At 38.6% G+C, this 23882-nt stretch overlaps 3 protein-coding genes across 3 annotated transcripts; all 3 read left to right on the top strand.

The window, feature by feature from the left end:
- The first annotated feature begins 8616 nt into the window (after positions 1 to 8616).
- On the top strand, positions 8617 to 9608 carry LOC120421183 (carbonic anhydrase 7-like). Its single transcript, XM_039584375.1, has 3 exons — positions 8617 to 8677; positions 8757 to 8951; positions 9004 to 9608. Exons 1-3 carry the CDS (start codon positions 8617 to 8619, stop codon positions 9606 to 9608), a joined length of 861 nt encoding a protein of 286 aa, XP_039440309.1.
- A 322-nt stretch (positions 9609 to 9930) lies between these two features.
- Positions 9931 to 12320, top strand: LOC120421203 (carbonic anhydrase 1-like). The gene is made up of 3 exons (XM_039584405.2): positions 9931 to 10199; positions 10260 to 10520; positions 10577 to 12320. Exons 1-3 carry the CDS (start codon positions 10115 to 10117, stop codon positions 11164 to 11166), a joined length of 936 nt encoding a protein of 311 aa, XP_039440339.1. The 5' UTR covers positions 9931 to 10114; the 3' UTR covers positions 11167 to 12320.
- A 2274-nt stretch (positions 12321 to 14594) lies between these two features.
- On the top strand, positions 14595 to 20508 carry LOC120421182 (carbonic anhydrase 1-like). The gene is made up of 2 exons (XM_039584374.2): positions 14595 to 15233; positions 19403 to 20508. The coding sequence occupies exons 1-2, from the start codon at positions 15164 to 15166 to the stop codon at positions 20371 to 20373; spliced, it is 1041 nt and encodes a 346-aa protein (XP_039440308.1). The 5' UTR covers positions 14595 to 15163; the 3' UTR covers positions 20374 to 20508.
- The last annotated feature ends 3374 nt before the right edge of the window (positions 20509 to 23882 follow it).

Below are 23882 nucleotides of genomic sequence, written 5' to 3'. Positions count from 1 at the left end.
TATTTTATTAATTGGTGCAAACTTTGTGGTTGCTTAGATATCGACATTAGAAAATTAAGGGTTGTTTGGGTGACACGGTGTATTTTTTCGAGACCTCAAAGATAAAAAATTCGGTATGTCTGATATTTGGCACCGTGAAAGAAGGGCTCTTTCCCAACATTTTGCGGGGTATACCGAAATATTTCGTCGGGGGGTCTAGAGCAACTTTTTTTTTTTGAAGATTATTTTTCGATTTTATGGGATATTTGTTTAAAAAAGTCACAGAAAATCTTTGCATTCATGTTGATATCACTCAAACTTCTTATGAATATGCCTTGGGGACTCTGACCAACTATATTTGACCAATATTTGACCTCCAATTAAAAAAAATCGAACCAAATTTACCAGATTTCTAGCTTTCTTTGAAATTACCCCAAAATCCAAGCTGGAAACCCCGATACGACCGAAAGTAAATCTTATCTTTGTACAATTTGTCATGAAATAACAGCAACGCATTGCCCGGATACAAATTTGAGCATTAAACAATGAAAAACATAGATTATTTATTTAATTCGCTCTTTATTACCCAATAGGTTCCGAAAATTATTTTTTCAAACCTCTGCCACATAACACCAGTACATTTAAAAAAAAAATTAGTATCAATCACATTGTAGAAAACAGTTTTCTGAACAAGTTCCATAAAAAAGTATCACTTTTGGTTCAATATAAGCAGAGATATGCCCATTTTCCTGAAATAAATAGTGCCTTTCACGGTGCCAAATATCAGACATACCGAATTTTTTATCATTTGTTTGTTCTAAAAAACACACCGTGGTGAGACTTAGATAACTTCAATTTTCCTGTTTCCTTTTCTTTAAGCCGCTGTATCTCAGCAACCAGAGGTGCAATCTACAATGTCTCTTAGACAATTTTATAGCAAATATTTTGAGAAATGGTCACTCATGATCACGATTTTTTTTTAAAATCGAAAAACTTCAAAACTTTCGGTGGCTCTATTTTGAAAACGGGGCCCTTTATCAAAAAATCTGCGAAGTAGGGTAGAGTAGTCATCAATGAGACACGGGGAACAATGATAAAATTGCTCTCACAAGACGTAGTTTCAATCAATCAGGCTCATATTTGGGGGAAAGGTGTTCCTACTAGATACACGTCTGCCATAATAGTGGCTTTGTTTTTGGAAGCTCCCTTGCAAAGTTATTCATACATGTTTGATTTTGGGGTGTAAAAGTAAATTATGACTAAAAATTAGGGGAGAGTGGGGAGACTTGATCCCCTTTTTTTGTATCGCACATAACTCTGTCAATTTCTCACAAAACTATGAACTTTTTGCATGAATTGAAAGCTTAAACATTCATCTATGTTTGGCTAATAAGGGTATATCATCAGATGAACTCTTCGAATCATGCCAAGGGTTTAAAAAAAATATTTTAAATCGGCATTTTAAAAATGTTAGGGGTAACTTGATCCTCCTTTCAACATTTTGAAGAAATCTTAAGCAAAATGTTTCTTATTCATCCAAACTTTTAATTTTCTATAAGTTACAGCAATTTCACATAAAACCTGTACGTTTGTGTTCAAAATATAACAAGTTTAGTATATAAAATATTTAAAAACTTGTTAACAAAACTTTTGAAAAAAGGTTCAAACTGCAGTAAGTTATGTACAACTATACTTAAGGAAACTATGTATGAAAACCAAGCCCAATTAATTAATCTTGAGGCTGTTTCCAGTGACTGTAAAAATGCAGGGATCAAGTCTTTCTAAACGCACTTTTTTAAACAATTGATTGTAAAAATAGTATGACGATAAATTTAACATCAAATGCGTAAGGGTTTTGGAGTTGATAAGTTTATCAAACAATTCATGTATAAAAAATATTTTTTTGAATAATTTTTGAGTGTTTTCTATACATATCAAAACAAAGAAAAAAAGATCTCTTGGAAGTTTTTTGTAGCTCGTTTTAGAAAAATGTGTGTAACTCAATCTAAACATTTTTTAATTTTTTTCTTTGTTTTCTACAATGAGTTTTAGTTAATTTCGCACAACTTTCTAGAACAAAGCTAATTGTTTTACCCACATGCTGACGAGATACAGGCTTGGGATCAAGTGTCCCCGGGGATCAAGTCTCCCCACTCTCCCCTACATTTTCACTCATAGGCTGCCATAAACACAAAAACTAATATTTCTCCAAATTTCTTTCGTCATTTCACAGGGCATGAGTTGGGCTACAATGTCCTTTTGTTATGTTCGACGAAAATTTAGAATATACCCAGAATCCAGGGCTGTCTCATTGTTCCCCACTCTTTTCGACCCATGGATAACAATGAGACACGTTGATTTTTCTTCATTAAACTTTTCAAAATCTATGGAAATCTTTCAAAACATGAATTGGAAGTGATTTTTGGCATATTTATTGAGTTTGAACTTCATTTAACCAAAAATATAAAGTTATTTGGTAAAATATATGGATTTTACAAAATTTAAATACTTTTTAGTATAACTTTTGTTAATTGAAGTTTCGTGTTGACAAAATTGCTTGAAAATGTTCAAAGCAAGTCACCTGCAATGGAACAATATAAAAAAAAATGATGTTTTACTAGAAAAGTATTGATTTTTGTAGAGTGTCTCATTGTTCCTGCCAAGTGCGTCTACAATGAAACAGTTGAATAACTCTGGCTGTAGACGTCAGATCGATCTCATATTTTGGTCAATGTTAGAACAAACTAAAAGAAAGCAAATGCAACAAATAGCTCTTTAAAACATGCTAACGAAAAAAAATACAAAAATCGTTGAAGTTTAAAAACCAAAAGTGTCTCATTGATGACTACCCTACCCTACTATGTATGAAATTTCGATATTTTCCAAAAATCACTATTTTTTCAAAAAATCATAACGGCAGATTTTTTTACCATACTTCTTTCTGGCTCAAAAGTTGCGGGTTTCGTCCCCTGAATCATATAAAAAATCTCGAAAATCAAAAAACAGATTTTGAGAATTTAGGTTTTTGTAAAAAAAGGTTAATTACATAATCGGCAAAAAAATCCGTGCACCTATTTTTTCCGAATAGTCCTCAACAATACCTACAACTTTGCCGATGACACCTAATTGATCAGAAACATCATTCAAAAGTTACAGATTTTCGAATATTGTATGGAGACTTGTATGGGTGAACCAATGACACAAAATAGTTTCTTTGGTCATAGGGAAGGCCCGACAAAGTTTGAGCCAAATAAAAAAAATCAAATGAAATACTTTTCCGGTTTTGGTAGAGAATTGCTCAAGTAACTATTTTACAAAACCGAGGGTTCTAGATGGTAGCTGGGGGGACCACCTATTTGTTAAAATAAAAACAAAACAACGAAATAAATCAATCTTACATAAGCATCCACAAAATTCATTTTTCAAACTTTTTACTGTTTAAAAAGAAGGACATTTAATTCAACACTAAGGTTGAAGTTGACAAGTTTACAACAAATCATGCATAAAAACAGAATATTTTGAATGTCAGTTAGCGCTCAACTTCCGAGCCGAGCAGTCGAGCTTTCGCTAGAGCAAGACAAGGAAGTCAATCGCAAATTTTCGTTACGCTAAAACCCACGCAAGTTCCGTGATGAGTCGCCGGGAGAATACGTTCCGCGTTGATTATTCGAATATGCCGAAAAAGCCGTCTTTCGAGGATGTTCATAACTTCATCGGGAACGAGCTTGGCCTGAAACCGGACGAGGTAACCAGACTGCAGTGTAGCAGAACACACGGCTGTGCCTTCGTCAAGGTCATCGACAACGACTTGGCGCAGCAGATTGTGGACCAACACGACGGCAAACACGCGATCGAGCACGAGGGCAAGTCGTACCCAATCCGTATTGCCATGGAAGATGGAGCTGTAGATGTGAAGCTGTTTGACCTGTCCGACGAAGTATCCGATGACGAGATCATCGAGTTCTTGAGCGACTACGGGGAAGTGCTTTCTGTCCGTGACCTCTACTGGGAAGACAAATACTTTTTCAGGGCCATCCCCACTGGTGTGCGTGTGGTCAAGATGTTTGTGGAGCGAAACATCGACTCGTACGTGAGTATCGGTGGACTCGTGACACAGCTCCAATACCACGGTCAACAACACACGTGTCGCCACTGCAACGAATTCGCACACAACGGAATCTCGTGTGTGAACAACAAAAAGCTGATGGTGCAAAAAACGTACGCTGATGCAGCAAAACAACCAAAACAGGTAACCAAGCCAACCCCCAAGTCAACACCACGCCTGCCAACGGGCTCCCAACTCAACCAAGGGGCTGGTCCCAGCCAACCCAGACTGAATGACGACCTTATGCTGCCTCCAAAAGATCGCCTTGTCTTCACTAAACTAACTCCTCGACCCCAAAAATCCAAAGGCAAGGGAAGCAAGACTGACGGCAACGACACAGACACCTCTTCAACGTCCACCAGAAGCTTGAGATCCAAATCCAAGAAGCACAAACGTGACGGTGCTGTGAGTGTTGATGAGGGGATGGTGTTGTAAATATGGCCAACTACAACAGCTATAATATTGCAACCATCAACATCAACACAATAACCAACACCACCAAAATCGACGCCCTTTGTACATTCACACGGACTATGAACTTGGACATCCTCTGTTTGCAGGAAGTTGAGAACGAGCAGCTTACCTTGCCTGGATACAACGTGATCTGCAACGTCGATCATGCTAGACGCGGCACTGCAATTGCGCTCAAAGAGCATATCCGTTACTCTCACGTTGAAAAAAGCTTGGACGGCAGGTTGATCGCTCTCCAAATCAACGACACCACACTCTGTAACATCTATGCTCCATCGGGAACAGCACAGCGAGCAGACAGAGAACGGTTCTTTAACAACACGCTCGCATACTACCTCCGCCGTCGCACTTCGCACACAGTGCTAATGGGTGACTTCAACTGTGTTCTGCGGCAGTGTGACGCAATGGGGTACAATTTGAGTCCAGCACTACAAACAGCTGTACGCCAACTACAACTGTTCGATGTATGGGAGCAGCTACAACCACAAGCACAAGGATACACGTACATCTCACACAACTCAGCGTCCCGGCTGGATCGAATCTACGTCACCCAAGGGCTTAGAAATCAGCTGAGAAAATCGGACACCCACGTATGCTCATTCACAAATCACAAAGCTGTCACTGCGAGAATTTGTCTTCCTCACCTCGGCCATGAACCTGGTCGCGGCTACTGGTCCCTACGCCCCCATCTTCTTACACCAGAAAACATCGCAGAGTTCCGGAACAGGTGGCAATACTGGACCCGCCAGCGCCGAAACTTCCCGTCGTGGATGAGATGGTGGTTGGAGTTCGCGAAGCCACAGATCAAAAAGTTTTTCCGCTGGAAAGCCAAAGAAGCATACGACGAGTTCAACGGTAAGCATCAGCGACTGTACGCGCAGCTGCGAGCAGCATATGATCAGTACTATCAGAACCCGGTGGCACTGGTTGCTATCAATCGTATCAAGGGAGAGATGCTCACACTACAACGACAATTCTCGCAAATGTGTGTGAGGGTAAACGAGACCTACGTCGCAGGCGAGCCGCTGTCCATGTTCCAGCTGGGCGAGAGACGGAAAAAAACTACCACGATCACACAACTGTACGCTGAGCAAGGAGATCTGATCGACGGCTCACCAGCTGTTGAAGAACACTTGCACCGATATTTCTCCGAGCTCTACGCCGAAGTCCACGAAGAGAGAGAAGCAGTCGACGAGTTCCAGTGCTGCCAGATCATCCCGAATGCCGATCCAACGAACGAAGCTTGTACGGGAGAAATCACCACAGCAGACATCCTCGCAGCCATCAAGTCGAGTGCACCAAGAAAATCACCTGGACCAGATGGAATTCCTAAGGAGTTCTACCAACGGTTGTTTGACGTCATCCATCGGGAAATCAACCTCGTCCTGAACGAAGCTCTACGTGGTGATTTTCCGCCAGAGTTTGTCGAAGGTGTGGTTGTTCTAGTTAAAAAGAAAGGGAACAGCAACACTGCTCGCTCTTACAGGCCGATCTCTCTACTGAACGTAGACTACAAGATCTTCTCTCGGATGCTGAAAGCCCGCTTAGACGATGTGATGAAACTACACGGAATTCTTAGCGATGGGCAAAAGTGTTCGAACGCCGAGCGCAACATTTTCCAGGCCACACTATCGATCAAGGATCGGCTCGCACAACTGATTAGCCGAAGAGAGAAAGCCAAAATCATCTCGTACGATCTCGACCATGCATTCGACAGGGTACGTACAGCATTCCTTCACCAAACCATGCGCTCGCTCGGTTTTGATCGTCGCTTCGTAGACCTTCTTGCATGTATTGCGGACCGCTCCACCTCTCGTCTCCTCGTAAACGGCCACCTCTCTCCCGCATTCCCGATCCAGCGTTCCGTGCGCCAGGGTGATCCCATTTCGATGCACTTGTTCGTTCTGTATCTACATCCACTAGTAAGCAGACTAGAGCGTGTGTGTGGGGATGATCTACTTGTGGCCTACGCGGACGACATCAGCGTGATCTCCAGCAGTGTGGAGAAAATACAACAAATGGGAGAATTGTTCTCCAACTTCGAGATCGTTTCTGGAGCGAGACTAAACAAGGAGAAAACTGTCTCCATCGACGTTGGTCTCATCGACGGTGCCCCGCTGCTGGTACCCGGCCTTCGGACGGAGATCAAAATCAAAATTCTCGGTGTTATTTACACCAACTCGATTCGAGCGATGGTGAAGCTGAACTGGGATGCTGCAGTGTCCAGATTTGCCCAACAGGTCTACCTACATTCGATGCGAACTCTGACGCTGCTCCAGAAGGTGACATTGCTAAACACGTTCATCACCTCGAGAATTTGGTACCTCTCGTCAACTCTCTCCCCCTGCGCGTACCATGTAGCAAAAATAACAGCTACAATGGGTACGTACCTGTGGAAAGGGTTGCCAGCTCGAGTTGCGATTCAACAGTTAGCACGAAGTCGAGATCAAGGTGGTCTCAAACTACAACTCCCTGCACTAAAGAGCAGAGCCTTGTTGGTCGGCAGACATCTACAAGAGATTGGCTCCATTCCCTTTTACTCATCCTTCATTGCCCAAGTAAATCCCAACCCACCAGCAGACTGTCCTTGCCTCAAAGTTATCCTCCAAAATATTTCCCTTTTGCCCAACCAAGTCCAACAAAATCCCTCCTCCAGTCTCATTCACAGTTTCTTTATAAACCAAACTGAAACTCCCAGAATCGTGCGGCTAAACCCTACGGTTGACTGGAGCAGGATATGGACTAATATCTCAACAAGAAACATTAGTTCGGCAGTTCGGAGTGACCTGTACCTGTTGGTCAATGGAAAAACAGAACATCGACAGCTTATGCATACCATTGGACGAGCGGATGGAGCATCTTGTCTCCATTGCGGGGCACTAGCTGAAACACTTGAACACAAATTCAGCACATGTCCACGTGTTGTAGCCGCGTGGGTTCATCTGAAGCGGGTGGCAGCGCCAATTCTCCAGCGAATGCGAGCACTAACCATCAATGACGTCCTGAAGCCAGAGCTCCACAACATCGGACCATCAAGGAGGAGAAAATTCCTTCAGTTGATCAATGGCTACATCCATTTCATTGATACAGTCAATGGAAGAATCGATGTGAACGCTCTTGATTTTCACCTAAACTGCGAAGTTTGAACAATTATGTAGGTAATTCTTTTAAGCTGCAAAATAAACCAAATTTTACAAAAAAAAAAAAAAATGTACATAAATAATGGGTTTCTACACAAATTTTACCTAACAAAAAAGATCTCTTGAAGGTTTTCTTTGTTTCTTTTAAGAAAAACAGCATGTAATTCCATCGTGACCTAATGCTGGCATGTCAACATTTTGACATTCAATAACAGCTCCCAAAATATATTTTAAATTGAAATCGAGTGATAAATATCTCAGTAGGAAGTGAGCATGCAACTTTCTATCAATAATTTTGCAAAATAAGTTGTTTAATTATTGAATAGAAACGAAACCGAGTTAATGAACAAAACTTGCATACATGCATGCTAAAAACTGTCAAGCTATACTTTGTGTGCATAACGAAGCAGGAAGAATGAAATTTTGATATCATCGAACATGTTCAATATTTTTTAATGACTCGAATTATTTGATCCGACACCTTTTTTTCCCTAAATATGGTCATACCGTAATTAATTTATTAGTACAAACTCAAAAAAAAAAAAAAATAATTAAAAGTGAACAGTGTCATGAAGTGACAAAGTTCCATGTTAGTAAAAAAAACTAATTTGAGCCCTAATGTGAATTCAACGTGACAGCTCTGATTGATCACTTGCGCGTTGGTTGAAAAAACTTGATTTTTTATACCCCGAGGCAAAATGAAAAATAAAACTGTTCCACTCGCACAAAAGAAAGCGCCCGAGGGAAATATTAATTGAAAATAATCGTCTTCTTGGGAACTGATAGCCTAATGTGCAATTTATGCAGCGGCTTCAGTAACAACAATGTTGCCCTTTTAGTACCTTTTGGGAAGCATGAAAAATTGTATTTAAAAACTGCAGAGTGAGTTTGGAAAATTATTGCGCTTTACCAGTTAGTACAATGCAACACGTGTTGGCAATAGTTTTGACTTTCTGGTTGGGGTTTGCTGGTTGCGAACCACGTGAGTTATTCTTTAATGGCAGACGATTTTGACCGTTAAGTATTGTAGTGCTTGAGAATAATATTCAACCTTATTGCAGCTCAAGTTCCGTTCTTAAATGGTTTTGCACAGTCGAGGAATGCCTCGGCCAATAATTCCACCGGAGGCATGCAAAGTCCGATTGAGCTGACGTCGTTGACAGCACGTCCGGGTATTGAAAACAATGGTCAGCTAGAGTTTACCGGGTACCAGCAGGATCCGACCCAGGTCAATGTGACGAACGATGGTCACCTAGGTAGGATTACTTCGAAATCTGTGCCGATCCTATTGATGATCGTTCTTTTTAGCCATCTACAGCTTCAATTTTCCGGAACCGGTTGTTGCACGGGGAGGTCCCCTGCAGGGTAATTACCAGTTCTTGAGTCTGCACTTCCACTGGGGGGCACAGTCGGATCGTGGAGCAGAGCACGTGGTTGACGGACGACGGCACACCATGGAGATGCACTTGGTGTTTTACAACCAGATCTACGGATCGTTTGACAACGCCAAGACTCAGTGCAACGGTTTAGCCGTATTGGGTGTTTTCTTCCAAAACAGTACCACCGAACCGGATTATCGCTGGATTCCAGCGCTGTACGAGGTGCAGACAGCAGGAACAAGCTACACTCTGCCGGATCCAACGGCGTTCAACATCAAGGGGTTGATTGGAGCTCGTAGAAAGCCGTACTTTAGCTACCACGGAAGTTTGACTACGCCGCCGTACTATGAATCAGTGACTTGGCTGGTGATGAAGAAACCTCTGCCGGTGTCTGAGAACCAGATGAGTGCGTTCCGTTCGCTGAAGGACGAAGATGGCAATCCGTTGGTTGATAACTACAGAGAGTTGCAGCCCATCAACGGGAGAACCATTCTGCTGTACTCGGACTCTGGATTTGATCGGATAATGCCATAAGATGCTGTTAAAGTTTTGGATTCATGTTGCTCAGATATTTGGAAATATATTATTGTTACACATCAGTTTTTTTTTAATATTCATTTGGAAAAAGCTTCTAGATGGGATCTCAATTTCGGAAATATAACACCTACTGGTTTCCTTTTTTTTGTAACAGATCCGACCATTAAATTCAATTGATTTGCAGGAGGATAATTTCTTCAACATGCCTACGGTCAGATTGCTAGTTTAAGTTTAGGGGTCAACGCATTTTACCTGGCTCCAATTAACGGTTCATCAATCAATGCTCATTGAACTGTCTAATAGGGGTTGACAACTGGTTATTAGTCTTTTTTACTATTTTCAACAATCGTTGTACTACTGAATTGTTTTGCACTATACATATAGCAATTGTAATACTTTAAAACAAATTGCACTGCTAGCCAGAGTTCAAATGAAACGGCTATACCCCTTTGAAGCGTTTACACGAAATTGAATATCTCGGAAACTAGAAACCAGCTTCCCGTATGCAGTATAGTTTTAGCCTATATGGCAGGATGATGATTTCGTTGGTAATTCTGCTAGAGATGGCAACTAGTCTTATGAATGACCGTAAGTTTTTATTTATTTTGAAACCTTGGTATGTTTTTCAATTGTAATTGTATTTTTAAGTTTTTGAAAACCCAACGACCAAGTGCAAAGCTAGCTCTACTCCGCTCCCACCATCCCTCCCACCTTCCGTTTATGATTACGCTTATGGCGAGAGCATTCAAGAATGGGGTGACATCAGTGCGTTTTGTAACGGCAAACTGCAGAGCCCTATCGCGTTGTACACGAAGTCCTCGATGCCGGTTGCCAACGTTCCGCCACTGTTTCTCTCGGGCTCTCGGCAAAATCCTAAGAAAGTGACCGTGCAGAACACTGGGAAGACAGGTATGTTGATTTGTCATCAAAGTTCGAAGCCCATTAAGTACATTTTATGCTTAAAGTGATGTACGAATTCGAGTTCCTGAGGCCAATCATCGCACGTGGAGCTGCCCTGGACGGTGAGTTTCAGTTCAATCACATACACTTTCACTGGGGCTCAACCTCGAATGAAGGGGCCGAACATGAAGTCAACGGTCAGCGATTTCCGCTGGAAATGCACCTGGTGTTTTTCAACAAGATCTACGGAACAATCGAAAAGGCCATGCCCTCGTCAAATGGGTTGGCTGTTATCGGAGTGATCTTCCAGATAGATGAACGGTCAAACGTAACCTACCCGTGGTTGACGCCGATGGCCAACGTTCGGCTGGCCGGAACCATCTACAAGCTGCCGAACCCAGCAGCGTTCAACGTAGATGCCCTGATTGGAAGCACCAGGACGCACTACTTCTCGTACAAAGGAAGTCTGACGAATCCACCGTGCTACGAAACCGTCACGTGGATGGTGATGCGAAAACGACTTCCAGTGCGGGAAGATCAATTGGCCACATTTCGGGCGCTGTTGCAGTCTTACGGCCAGCCCCTCGTGAACAACCACAGACCGCTGCGAGAACTCAACGGGCGACGCGTTTTGCTGTATCGTGGATCAGTGTAGTTTGAGGTTTTGTTACATTTTCAACACCTAAAATCTGAGCTTGTCAGTAAAAGGGCTACTAAATAGACAGATCGACAAAAAGGCGTGGCTTCCAGAGATAACTTGACCAATGTTTTATGACCTTTAATTTAGGATTTATAATTATTTGATTGAATGATTGATTGATTGATGGTTTGTTTATTTGATCAATTATTGAATAGTCCGTCTTCTAAACTTGGCTATAGCTAAATATAGTAGATTACCAGCCCAGTTATTTCAGCACCCAGCTAGAAAAAAAAATCCGAACGAGTGCCGTAATCTGGGGTGAATCGGGACTACAGTCTGAATAGGGACAGCAGTTTTTAGTGCACTTAAAGCTTTTAAATTTGGAAATGGATGTACATGGATTTTGTTGGCCTGAGTCTGCTCTAACCGAAATCAACCAGAAAAATCAAAATATTGTGCTCCAACATGGTTAAAACTGCTGTCCCAATTCGCCCCATGTGTCCCGATTGACCCCAGTTTACGGTGCTTTACTTAACGAATACTGCCCAATAACCGCAAACACCACACAAACTCTTAAATGATATGATGACGATGATATACGAAAATAAATTCCTGAAAAGTACTTTATCTATGCCCTTTTTATATCACTGGGATACAGACTAGAGCAGGCCTGCCCTAACGTTTTGGCTCAATTTTCACAATTTTGATCGTCAAAATAACATTTCTAGACTTTTTTCATGGAATCGGTTCTCAAATGACCAGTGAACATAACTTTGCCAAAATTTTGAAAAAAATCATTATACATGTCGTTTTTATTAACATTTTACATCAAAAACGAAAACAAACAAAGAAAAATCATATGGTCAGCAAAACCTCAGTACCGTAAAACGGGGTGACTTTGATAGCCGGGGTAACTTTGATAGGTTTGAGATTTTTCCGCAAAATGAAGAGTACAAATTAAATACGTACGGAATGGTTCAGAATCATACTGACCGTGGTAGAGAAGTGTTCAAAGTACCTCAAGAAGAACTTTTCATAAAATTTTGAAAAATTCGAATAAGTTAGTTAACTATAGTTAAGAAAATGTTGATGAAAGTCATTATTTTAAACTTTCCAAAGTGTCATGATTTTCTCAATGGACATGACTTTGAATTGGAAAACAGAAAGCATTTTCGGATTCCTTGGACAATTTTCCACTAGACCTTCTCCTAGTATGTAAATATTAAATAATATATGTTTTTGAAACACAATTAACAAAAATTTCCAAATTTATAGGCAATTTCAGTCGAACAAATGTCATGTAAAATGTGAAAACTTGTGATTCGTGCTTCGAATTTAGTATAAAATGCAATATAAATCGATAATTTTATAAACAAAACACGTTTAAACAAATTTCAGGCAAATTCAGACTATTTAACAATTTTACCTAAATTTATATATATTTTGTTAAAAAGCTTATCAACTTAGTTAACAAAGTATAAACATTGATTTTTTTTTTCTTAAAAACTATATCAGCTACTTTAGTGATGCTACATTTAACGTACAAATAATGTTTGAACATCTTAAATATGATTTTAACAAGAAAAACTATGACTGTCAAAGTCACCCCAGGAATTTAAACTAAGAATTTTTAACGTGTCTATTTTTCTTAACACTATTGAAAAAACTCTTTTCCAAAATAGTGCATGGACTTTGCGTGGCCTACCCCAGTACATGTTTTAAAAATAATAATCTTGAGAAAACCCTTACCTGTTGGAAAATATTCTAAAAACAAATTGGAATCCTATCAAAGTCACTCCGTTTACGGTACCTCAAATGTGGGGACTCTGGGAGACTTTTTCGCTAGAAATAAATTCATTACGTTTTGGGCAACTGAACTCAATGCTTCAGCGTCATTCATTCTGAGGAATACCCTTTCTCAATAATGAACCTTATTTAACTTCAGCTTGATGGACGTAACTGCTAGTACTTTCCATTTGAATTTTATATGGGATTTAACCCGTAATAAGATTTTTGGATCTCCCCCCCTCGTAACAACATTTTCATACAAATTTCCTGCAATTTTCTCTCTGAGACTCAGAAAATCCATAGAGCTAGGGTTTTTTCTCAAAAATTATTTTCCCTAAAAGAGCACGCAGCTAGCAAAATCTAAACTTAGAAACATGTACCCTCCCTGTAAAGGCTTACGAATTGATCTCAGTTGAAAGGTTCTCCAAATCTCTGAATTGCAAATGTAACATCCTGGAGCAGAACTGTTAAATTCTAGTAAACACCAATTGAGACTCAGAAAATCGGGCAATGAGTTTCTGAGATGCAGCCTCATTAAGAATTCTAATAGATGAAAATGAGATTTTCTAAGTGTTCCCTAATTAGCCTGTTATTTTAAACTGACTATATCTCGGAAACTATGGTCCGATTCTCAATGTTAAAAAATGAAACTTTAGTGAAATTTTCTGACCATTTCAATAAAAATATTTATTTTTTAAATTTAATTATCTTTTTGTAGAATTTTTCAAAAGTGAAGCTTCATTTTACAACTTTGAAATCTTCAAAAATTGAAAATTAAAAAAATCGCGATAAAATTTGCGAAGTTGTAGAGAACTACTCAGCGTACTAAAATTAGACTATCATTATTGCAGACCAACAAAATTGGTATAATCAATTCGAAGGGAAGCATGAGGTCTTCAGAAACTTTGAATGTTTAAAAAAATAGACAGGGCCGAACGGTTTTTATACAAGGCTTGTGTAGATAATAAGTGCGGTTCGCTTCTGCTACATATGCAAGAGCAAAGAAAAGCCACAAATCTCTTTACAAATTTTGAAGAAACCCCATTAGGCCCTGTCTAAATATTTTTGAAACATTCAAAGTGTACGTGTTCCTGGAAAAAAAGGTCATGCTTTTTCTCTAGTTGAATATGCGCAGTCATTTTTGTATTTTTTTGTAGTTTTGTGTTTTCTACATAAAATCCGCTCAGATATTAAAAGTGTCTGTTTCTCAAGCTATATAATGCACAAATATTTAAATTGTTTTTTTTTTTGTATAAACATTGTGGCAGGGTAGAATGCACCAAAAAAAAAAGCGTCTCGATTTCAATTACGCTTGAAGTCTTGATATCAAATCAACAATCATAAAAATTGCTGCCATTGAGCATGCTCTATAATTAAAATTCTGCAAGAAACAACAATATAAGAAAATTCTACTGCTTGCTAGCTATCAGCAAAACCAACTATGTTCCCTGCAGCTCCAGTTCCGCCCATATTTGAGTCCCTGGACCGGACCCAACCTATTCCCGCCGCGCCACGCGTTCAATCATACCAGCTCAGCTAGAACCCGATCTATGATAGTTGTCAAAGCCAAGCTCACAAAACATCCGGGTTTCCTCGAGGACCCCCATAGAAAGAACAACGGTTTGTGTAATGCCACCCTAAGTTCTGGCCGGCGACCACCACGCGCGTTTAAAAGCGGTCCCGACCGGCTGCGGCCTGCTCAGTGGTCACCGAATCGTGCCGGTGTCAACACACAGCAGTAGTTAACGCGCCCGCCAACTTGGACCCAGAAGGTCTCAACATAGCAGGCTTGGGCGTGTCCGGCAAGCAGCAAGTTGTCCGCCACTTGAACGAGCCGGCTTGTAGTAGCAACAGCTGCTGTTCAAGATCAAGTTCGCGCGCGTACTAATCTACATGTGGTTCCGCTATTAAGGGGTTGAAACCCACGACACCGTCGTCACCTGGGCGTGTGAAAGAAATGGTTTAGCTGCCGGTCGGGTCGCGGTGGTGACTTATCAGGTTTAAGCCAACTAAAGCGATAAAGGAGAAATTAATTGTCGTCTGTCAGCGCTGCTGCCGAGTTGGACGGAACTGTGTACAGAGACAAACGTGTGGTTAAATCAGTGCGTAACGGTGGTTTGATCAGTTTGATCAGTGAAGTTTGCTGAGGGTGAAGAAAGAGTTTAGCCTTGTGGATTTGAGACGTTGTGCTTTATGCGAATCAATTTCGTGGTCATCGGTAACAATGGGTTGGTCAACACTGGTTCCCTGGACGGTGCTGGTGGCGGTTGTATCGAGGACGGTGTTTTGTGGACGTAAGTTTACAAAGATTTTTTTTATAGATTTTGGTTTAATGTTGAAATTCAATAGTGATTTATTGAAAAAAATATCAATGGCAAGTTATACTTAAAATCAGGACAGATTTATTCGTTTTTTTTTTTGCGCGAACTCATTTTAAGCGGCCTCGTGTTTTCAGGATTGATCGAAAGACATTGTTTTTTCGTTTAAAAATATGTCATTAGATTTTTTTTCGCTGCGCTTATTTATTGATTTTTGGCAAGGGATATTATTATTATTATTGGATTTTAAAGACATTTTTGTCTGTTACCTTATAAAATATTGCGCTCAAAAAGCTTACCAAACATATATGTTTGTACTACATAGGGTAGAGGACCCAGAAATCGCCCACTTTATAGTGGGAATCTAGGAATTTTGACGACAATTTAATGACAATTTATGGTTTTCGGTTCTATTTGTTGTAGAACGTTGATAAACTATTTGATTTTAAGTTTCTACAAGGTTTTTATCATTGACAAGTTCATTTTTGTTAAAATTTTGCGTTTTCATGAAATGCTCTAAAGTGCCTATTTTCGCCCCCCTAAATCCAATTTTCGCCCACCCTTTGCACCAGTTTTCGCCCTCGGCAAAAATGAAGAAATCAAATGAAATTATGGCACAAAGCTAAGCAAATATGGTCTCCTATTGACACACAACATGTTCCCGAAGCTCAATTTCATTGATGTGCACATATTTTGTCGTAAAATAAATTGAAGTTCAAAAACCCTTGGAGTTTTTTTTACAGATATCCTACTAATTTTGAGGTTATCTAACTAAAACCAAAACATGTTCTCACTCTCACTTAAAAAAATATGACTAAATCAAAATTCCCGACAGAACTCATGTGTCCCTACTCACCCAAGATAAGGGCACACAGTTATAATTAGCTCCATGTTGTTGTTGATTTTATTAGGGGAGCTTTAACCCTATGGGTCATTCGCTCCCGAATTGACTCAATAGAAAACTTCGAGTACCTCTTAATAAAAAAATTAAAGTACATGTGCTATCATGAAGAATTGTGTAACCACTTTTCCATCCTCTGTTTAATTTGTTCTCCTATGTACCAGTAAACTCTTACCACATTTGAACTAGGTGTCCCATATCTCAGCTTAGGTTAATTTTAGAACTGATGTAATACCAAAACAACCTAATGAATAAAATAAAATAAAATTAAATGATAAATTAACCCTTAAAAAAAAATCTAGAATGTTTCAAATATATTTTCAAGCATATTTCACTGCGATAAGGTTAGCTTTTATGGTAAACGAAAACTGGTTCTAGATGAAATCTGAGAACACAATACTAGATTTCACCCTGGGCGGAAATTGGATCTCATGTTTTTTCATGACCCCAAAAATCGCCCACTTTATTTTATTTAAATAACCTTTGGTAAACGTTTAAAACAGGTAAATCACTAGACTTTCATGAAATTCAGACATACAGTGAAGCAATGAATTACTCATTTACATTATTTTCGGACAAAATGAGTTTTTTCCCCTCATTAACATTACTACCCGCTGTAGTCGAAATTGACAAAAATATTGCGGCTGTAATAAGGATTTTTTTTAAATGCTTATAAAAACGTGATTTACAATAGAAAGCCATTAGGAAAGTTTCAATAAGTACAAGAAATGAATGAATATGTGAACCTGCATAATAAATTCAACCAAAAAATGATATAAGTTTGCTAAATACAGATTAAATCCAGTAGGTGGGCGAAAACTGGAGCAGGGCGAAAACTGGGTCCTCTACCCTATTGTTATCGCAGCTGAGTAGTTTTACTGTTCCTCTGAGGATCCTGTGGATACTGCTATAGACGGTTTCCACGCGAAATCGACCACTCAAAATACGGACCATTTCCGATCTTAATAGAACTTGCTGGATCGTTTGTCCTACTCAAATCAACAACACCTGTGCACTCAGTTTAGTAATTTACAATGGCATTTGAATTTTAGGAATTCGATCGAAAGTGTGTTTTAACGAAAATCGTGCGCTCTTTTCAATGAAATTATTCAAAAGCCTTAACTTTCATTTTCCATCAAAAAACAGCCAACAATTAAATTTTCAAATAGTTAAGAACTAAAAAAGATTTCTAAAGAATTTCTAAAATTCAAATGGCATTGTGAATTACTAAACTGAGTGCACAGGATTCGTTGATTTGAGTAGAATAAACGATCCAGCAAGTTTTATTAAGATCGGAAATGGTCCGGTTCAAAATCGTATTTTTTGGTCGATTTCGCGTGGAAACCGTCTATACAAAAAAAAAAGTGTCTAGTACATTTAAGTAACTGTTCCTTGTAGATTTTCTCGCTGAATGAGTCACGTACAGATTTGCATTAAAGAATTGTAATCTTATCAAAGTTATAACATTTTTCCATTTCTGATCAGAAGCAAAATATTATATAGTAAAGCTTTGAACATTAAAATTTGAATAAAAATTTAGAAAATAAAATATATTTAAATGAGTTGCATGATAGCTTATGCCCCTGATTTTTTTTTTATTTGGTATTGATCTAAGTTCAAAAAAATAAAAGTTTACTTATCTGAGATTATTTTAATTCATAATCAATTAGAACAATTTCAGGCACACCCCAAAATTGAATATAAAAGATAATTTTTTTTATACAGCACCGTAAACCGGTGACACTGATAGGATGAAGATTTTTTTTGCAAAATGATAAATACAAATAAAATGAACCTGGTAGAGAAGTGTTTGAAGTACCGTAATCTGGGGTGAATCGGGACTACAGTCTGAATAGGGACAGCAGTTTTTAGAGCACTTAAAGCTTTTAAATTTGGAAATGGATGTACACATTTTGTTAGCCTGAGTCTGTTCTAACCGATACCAACCAGAAAAATCAAAATATTGTGCTCCAACATGGTTAAAACTGTTAAAACTGCTGTCGCAATTCGCCCCATGTGTCCCGATTGACCCCAGTTTACGGTACCTCAAGAAGTAGTTTGCAACAAAGTTTGAAAATTAGTTTATTATAATTATGATTACATTGATAAATAGGACTGTTTTAACACTCTCAAAGTGTCATAATGTCTCAATGAAAATTAGTTCCATTGAAAAACGGATTTCCCTGTCGGATTTTTGAACAATTCAACACTAAGATCAGAAGAACATGGATGTTGTGTGGCCTTCCTCTCATAAAATCAATTGAGAAAAACTTACTGGTATTTAAAAAAAAAATGGTAATCCTTCAATGTCACTCCGGTTTATGTTCAGAGTGTGCTTCGTAAACCAAACTTTAAGATTAAAAAAAAAAAATCGGCATAGCTTACTTTACATTTACTAATTATTTTTTTCTTTGCACAATTTGTCATGAAAATCAAGCAAAATATATCTCGGACACAAATTTGAGCATTAAACAATCCTAAACTAAGAATATTTTATTAAAAAGCTATTTATTACTCAAAAGGTTCTCAACATTATTTTTTCAATCCTCTGCCATATTACACCAAAACATTTAAAACATTTTTGAATCAATCACATTGTAGAGCACAATTTGAAGAATAAGTTTCCAATTCAAATTCAAATTTAGGTGAGGCTCGTGAAAATTGTTTTAAAAATCATAAAAGAAACTCAGTATGCGGTGTTCATCATGTCAAATGGAATTAAATCCAGTTATTTTGGAGAAAGTTACTTTTTATTTTACAAAATTAAGCATATGGACATATCTCTGCTTATATTAAACCAAAAAAAAAAGGATTTTTTTCTTTGAACTGTTCTCTACAAGTGATTGAATTGAACATGTTTTAAAATGTGATGGTGTAATATGGCAGAGGATTGAAAAAATAATTTTAGTAGTTTAGTTTTGAGTAATAAATAGCTTTTAAATTAAATACTCTAAGTTTTGGATTGTTCAATGCTTAAATTTGTGTCCGGGAAATATTATTTTGACCAAGATTTTTATTTGGTCGTCTTGGTTCTTTCAGTTTAGATTTTGGGGTAATTTCAAACAAAGCTAGAATTCTGGTAAATTTAGTTTGGAAACTGTTTTTATTGGAGGCCAAATATTCGTGAAATGTGTAATTTAGAGTCTCTCCAAGCTAATGACTCACTTATTCCTTTGAGCTTTTTGTGCAAACCTGTTTCGTACACATATAACTAAAAGTAAATCCTATTATCTCACCTTTCCAGCGTATCCCCGGTCATTCGGAACCTTTTACAACTCGAACGGATACTTTCATTTTGCGGACAAAACGCACCAACAGCAGTACAACTATTACCAAACCGTTACCGTTCGGTCTCCAGAAACCACGAAAAGCGCTAAAATCATTGAAACCCCAAAACTGGTGTCCACAAATGAAATCGATCCGGATTCATCCGGTCCCGAAGCCGTTTCCTTCTCCTACCGCGACGAGGACGCCTTCGGTCCATCCAACTGGGGTGCCCTGAATTCAAACTGCAACGGTCTGTATCAGAGCCCAATCGATCTGGTCACCAATCGGACTCTCGTGGTTCGCCAGAAACGACCCCTTCGCCTGGAAGGTTTGTCAATGCGACCCTGGCAGATGGACGTCGAAAACGAGGGAGGATCGGCGGCGTTCTTCCCCGAGTATCGGGCCTCGGAACGACCTCGGCTGTCGGGAGGTCCCCTCAAGACGGACTATCTGTTTCAGCAGTTTCACTACCATCTGGGCTCGGAACATACCTTCGAGGGGAAACGTTACGCCGCCGAGGCGCACTTTGTGTTTTTCAACAGTCTGTACGAAACCTTCGAGGAAGCCCGCGGCCAGGTAGACGGAATCGCTGTGATTGCCGTTGTCTACGAGGTGCTCAAATCTGATCGAATCAAATCGCTCAACAATTGGACCCGCTTCCTGACCAAGGTCGTCAAAGATGGCAGCGTGTACGAAGTGTCCCCGTACGGACTGTTCCCACTGGGGGACGTCCTGGGCAGTGTCCAGTGGCCGTACTATGCGTACGAGGGCAGCTTTACGACGCCACCTTGTGCGGAAACGGTCCAGTGGATTGTGGCAAGCGAGCGGGTTCCGCTGACCAAAAGCGAACTGGTGCGGATGCGTAATCTTAAAGGTCGGGGCGGTCGGTGGGTACAGAACGCGAGGCCAACGCAGGCGAGAAACTATCGGCGGGTTTTCATCTATTGATGCTTGGAGGATAATCGTTTTAGAGAGCCTCGCGCAGTTTGTGCCATTAGGTATTTAAGTTTATGAAACAGTTTTATAAAAGAGATTCCTAAATATAATTAAGAATTAATAAATCCAAAGAATCTTTAAAAGCAAGAATTTGAAAGTTCCGAAAGCCAATATAGAGAATACAAAAAAAGCGATCGGTCCAATCGTTGGCTGCTTGTGAATCGTAGCAGGGGAAATAAACCCATTTTAAGCCTAATAAGCGGTCATGTTTGAATGATGCTGGATAATCTGGAGTGTTCCTTGAAAATCACTAAAACCAAGTACACCAACGAGTAGAGGAACTTTTTGTGAATATTTCTGTTTATTTTCACTTTCATTAAAAGTTATGCTATTCCTTTTACAAGCATTTAAAAAAAAAATATTCCAATTGCATTCTAATCAGTCGAGTGCATTGGGCCACGCCCATTTTCCTATTTTTAGCTTAGTTCTTTTTTTCTTTCAGCGCTCTTTTGGGTCTGCTAAGTGCTGCCAAAATTGATGAAATTTTAAGCGAACACTCACGAAAAGTAGCATTTATAGAGAAAATTTCCTGGCATCACTGGCTCACTCCAACAGGCGCTGCTGGTGGTGTTGGTGGCCACCCTTTGTTCTGTATTTGCCTTCGCTTCTCGCTCGGTTTTCTTCAGCCTTCGATTGGAATGGGTCGTCAATATTCAAACGTCAAAAGACTTGGCGCGTTTGTTTTTGTGATGGCGCTTACTAATTATTTACATGTTTCGGGATTATTTTCCAAGTGAGTGACTAACTAATGTGCAAAAGAACATGTTGCCGGTAGTTGGGAAGCAATTTTATATCTTAAGCGCTTATCGAGCATCATACTCTTCATATGACGAAGATAGGTGTTTGATTAGAATGGGTTTATTTTCCCTAGCTTAAGATTGATGGAGCGTTTAAATTCTTCACCGAGTGAGTGATTTCTGATCTTTGAGCCGAAAATGAAGACTTGTTTACAATCAGGAAATTTCATAATTAAATTGTTACACTCTAAAGTTATTTAACTAACTATTTTTATCTCATTTCTTACAAACAAACCGATGGTTTTCTTTACGAAATTGCTAATTTCATGAGATCATAATCTTAATTATTAGTTTAACATTCCAACGCCCAAGGCTCCAAAAAAGTTGGAACGGTAACTTCAACTCAATGGTTCTCGGGCCTAACTTAACCAATCAAGATGATTCTTCTTTCCAGTGATTTGTTAGGATGTCTAGATGATTCTAGAACTTTGCAGAACTTGAATTGATCAAATCTGTAATTTTTGCGATCAAAAACATCGTTCCAACTTTTTTTTCCGCGTGTAAAAAAAAATTCGCCGAAAATTCCGCGGAGGCGGTCTTTTTAAAAAAGGTGGAACGATGTTTTCGGTCGCAGAAATTACAAATTTGTTTAAATTAAGTTCTGCAAAGTTCTCGAAACATCTAGACATCCTAACAAATCACTGGAAAGAAGAATCATCTTGATTGGTTGAGTTAGGCCCGATAACCAGCGAGTTGAAGTTACCGTTCCACCTTTTTTGGGAGGCTTGGGCGTCCGTGTAAGTTGGACATGCGTTGGGCGTTTCAGTGTTAATTATAATATCCGTATTTTAAGGTTTTCGATTTCTTTTTCATGGCGACCAAAAAGTCAGCATATGTGTCATTCAAAAAAGTCAAAAAGTCAAAAATGTTGCCGCCGGTTTATGGAAAACAATATGTTGACTCCATTTTTAAATTATTTTTTCTTAAACCCTTTCCATTTTTTTTTCATGAATTTAAGGGGTTTTTTTTGAATTGATACTTCGATCGTTTTCGATCTTTAAAAAGCATTGGATAGTAGAACTCTTAAAATTTAAGAATTTATTGTGACTTTTTTTATGTGATTTTGTAAATGTTTTAGAAATGTATTTTTTTTTCTGGGCCAACTTTGGCTGTGTTTTTTACTAATATTTTTTATTTTATATGTAAAATAAGTATGCAGTAATTTTTGTATTGTTCCAGACTATGCCTCTGAGCATTTTTGAACAATTAAAAATAGTTTCATAAATAGTTTCATTAGTAAACAATGTGAAAAACGTGCAAAAAAAGGAAAAGGTGGCTATAAAAACATGAAAAAAAACTAAATAAACTTAAGTAAAAAATGGAGGAAATAGTATTTGCCAAATAATATCAGAAACAAACAAAAACTAAATAAGATAAATGAAAATATAAATACTAAAAAACGAAACAAGAAAAGTAAAGTTTGTCGTAGAACAAAAGTTGCTCAAAATGACCTCCTGAACACGGGAAAAATAAAAATACTTGAAATTTTTTTATACGGGGTAGTCAAAATCGTTTTTAGCACAACTTTTGAAGTACTCAACTAAACTTGCTGATTTTGAATAGAGACTTATGAGACCCCGAGACTTTCTGTTAAAAAAAGGCGCGAAGCTAATTTTTCCAAATTGATTTAATAATCCATATTAAACACCTTGAGGTCGTTCAAAGAAAAATAAGATTTATCGTAGGGATCAAAAAAGTCATCAGCTTAAGTTAATTTAACAACTCAATTGCCGAATGAATTTCGAATTGATGGTGCATACATTGTTAATGAAAAATACAAAAAAAAAATCTCCGTCATATAAGTATTATTAACAAAAACTCGAACTGGTTAAAGTTAGTAATCATATTTCAGTGTACCATATGCCATATTCTGCACTCTCGTCATCGATTTCGGGAATGTTCACTCTCCAACACGTCGTCCTTGATAACGCCAGGCATCGGTTTATAACTAAAATATATTTTTCTTTCTCCTTACAACGAAGCATTAAATTATCTCCTATACATAATACAAACGAGCATTACGCATTTACTCCTGCTTACAACTTCATTTCTTATCCTCAGTTACACATCAATTTGCTGCTGCTTCTGCTTTTTTAATCTTTTCACAAAGAGTCTCACAAAGTCACAGAAAAAAAACATTAATTCAAAGAGCACTTACAGTCTAACGCATTGTGTTTTGCATTCGTCGTCAGCATCTCTACTGTTACTTGTTCAACTTTTTAAAAATAGTAAATATCTAAACTTAAAAGTAACCGAAGTAATGTAAAAAAAGAAGTGTGTGAAAGGTGGTGGTGGGTGTGGTTAAAATTTAGAGAAAGAAATAAAGAAAGAGGAGAGTAAGTCAGTCACACACACGCTCACACTGTGTTAGGGAGAGTAAGAGAGCACTGTCCTATGTGTGTGTGTTCGATCTTTCTATTGTTTGTTTGTTCGTATGGTTTGTTTAGAGAGTTTTTTTTTCGGGAGTGATTTAGAGTGTGGTTGATCAGATCCCCGACTCCGACTTGTGGTGTAAAAGGTTGTTTTTTTGTTTTCGAGTGAGGTTAATTTTAATTCTTAAAGAAGGGAAGACGCGTTTTTTTTTTGAGTAAAATTTTGCTTTCGAGCCGGATTAGATTTTTGCTTTGTTTTGTGTAGGTGTGTGAAAAACGAAAATTTAAGCGA

The sequence above is a fragment of the Culex pipiens genome, chromosome 1 (genome assembly GCF_016801865.2).
Source record: "Culex pipiens pallens isolate TS chromosome 1, TS_CPP_V2, whole genome shotgun sequence".
NCBI lineage: Eukaryota > Metazoa > Arthropoda > Insecta > Diptera > Culicidae > Culex > Culex pipiens.
The sequence above is the reverse complement of the archived record's forward strand: the minus strand, read 5'-3'. Positions and strand labels throughout refer to the sequence as shown.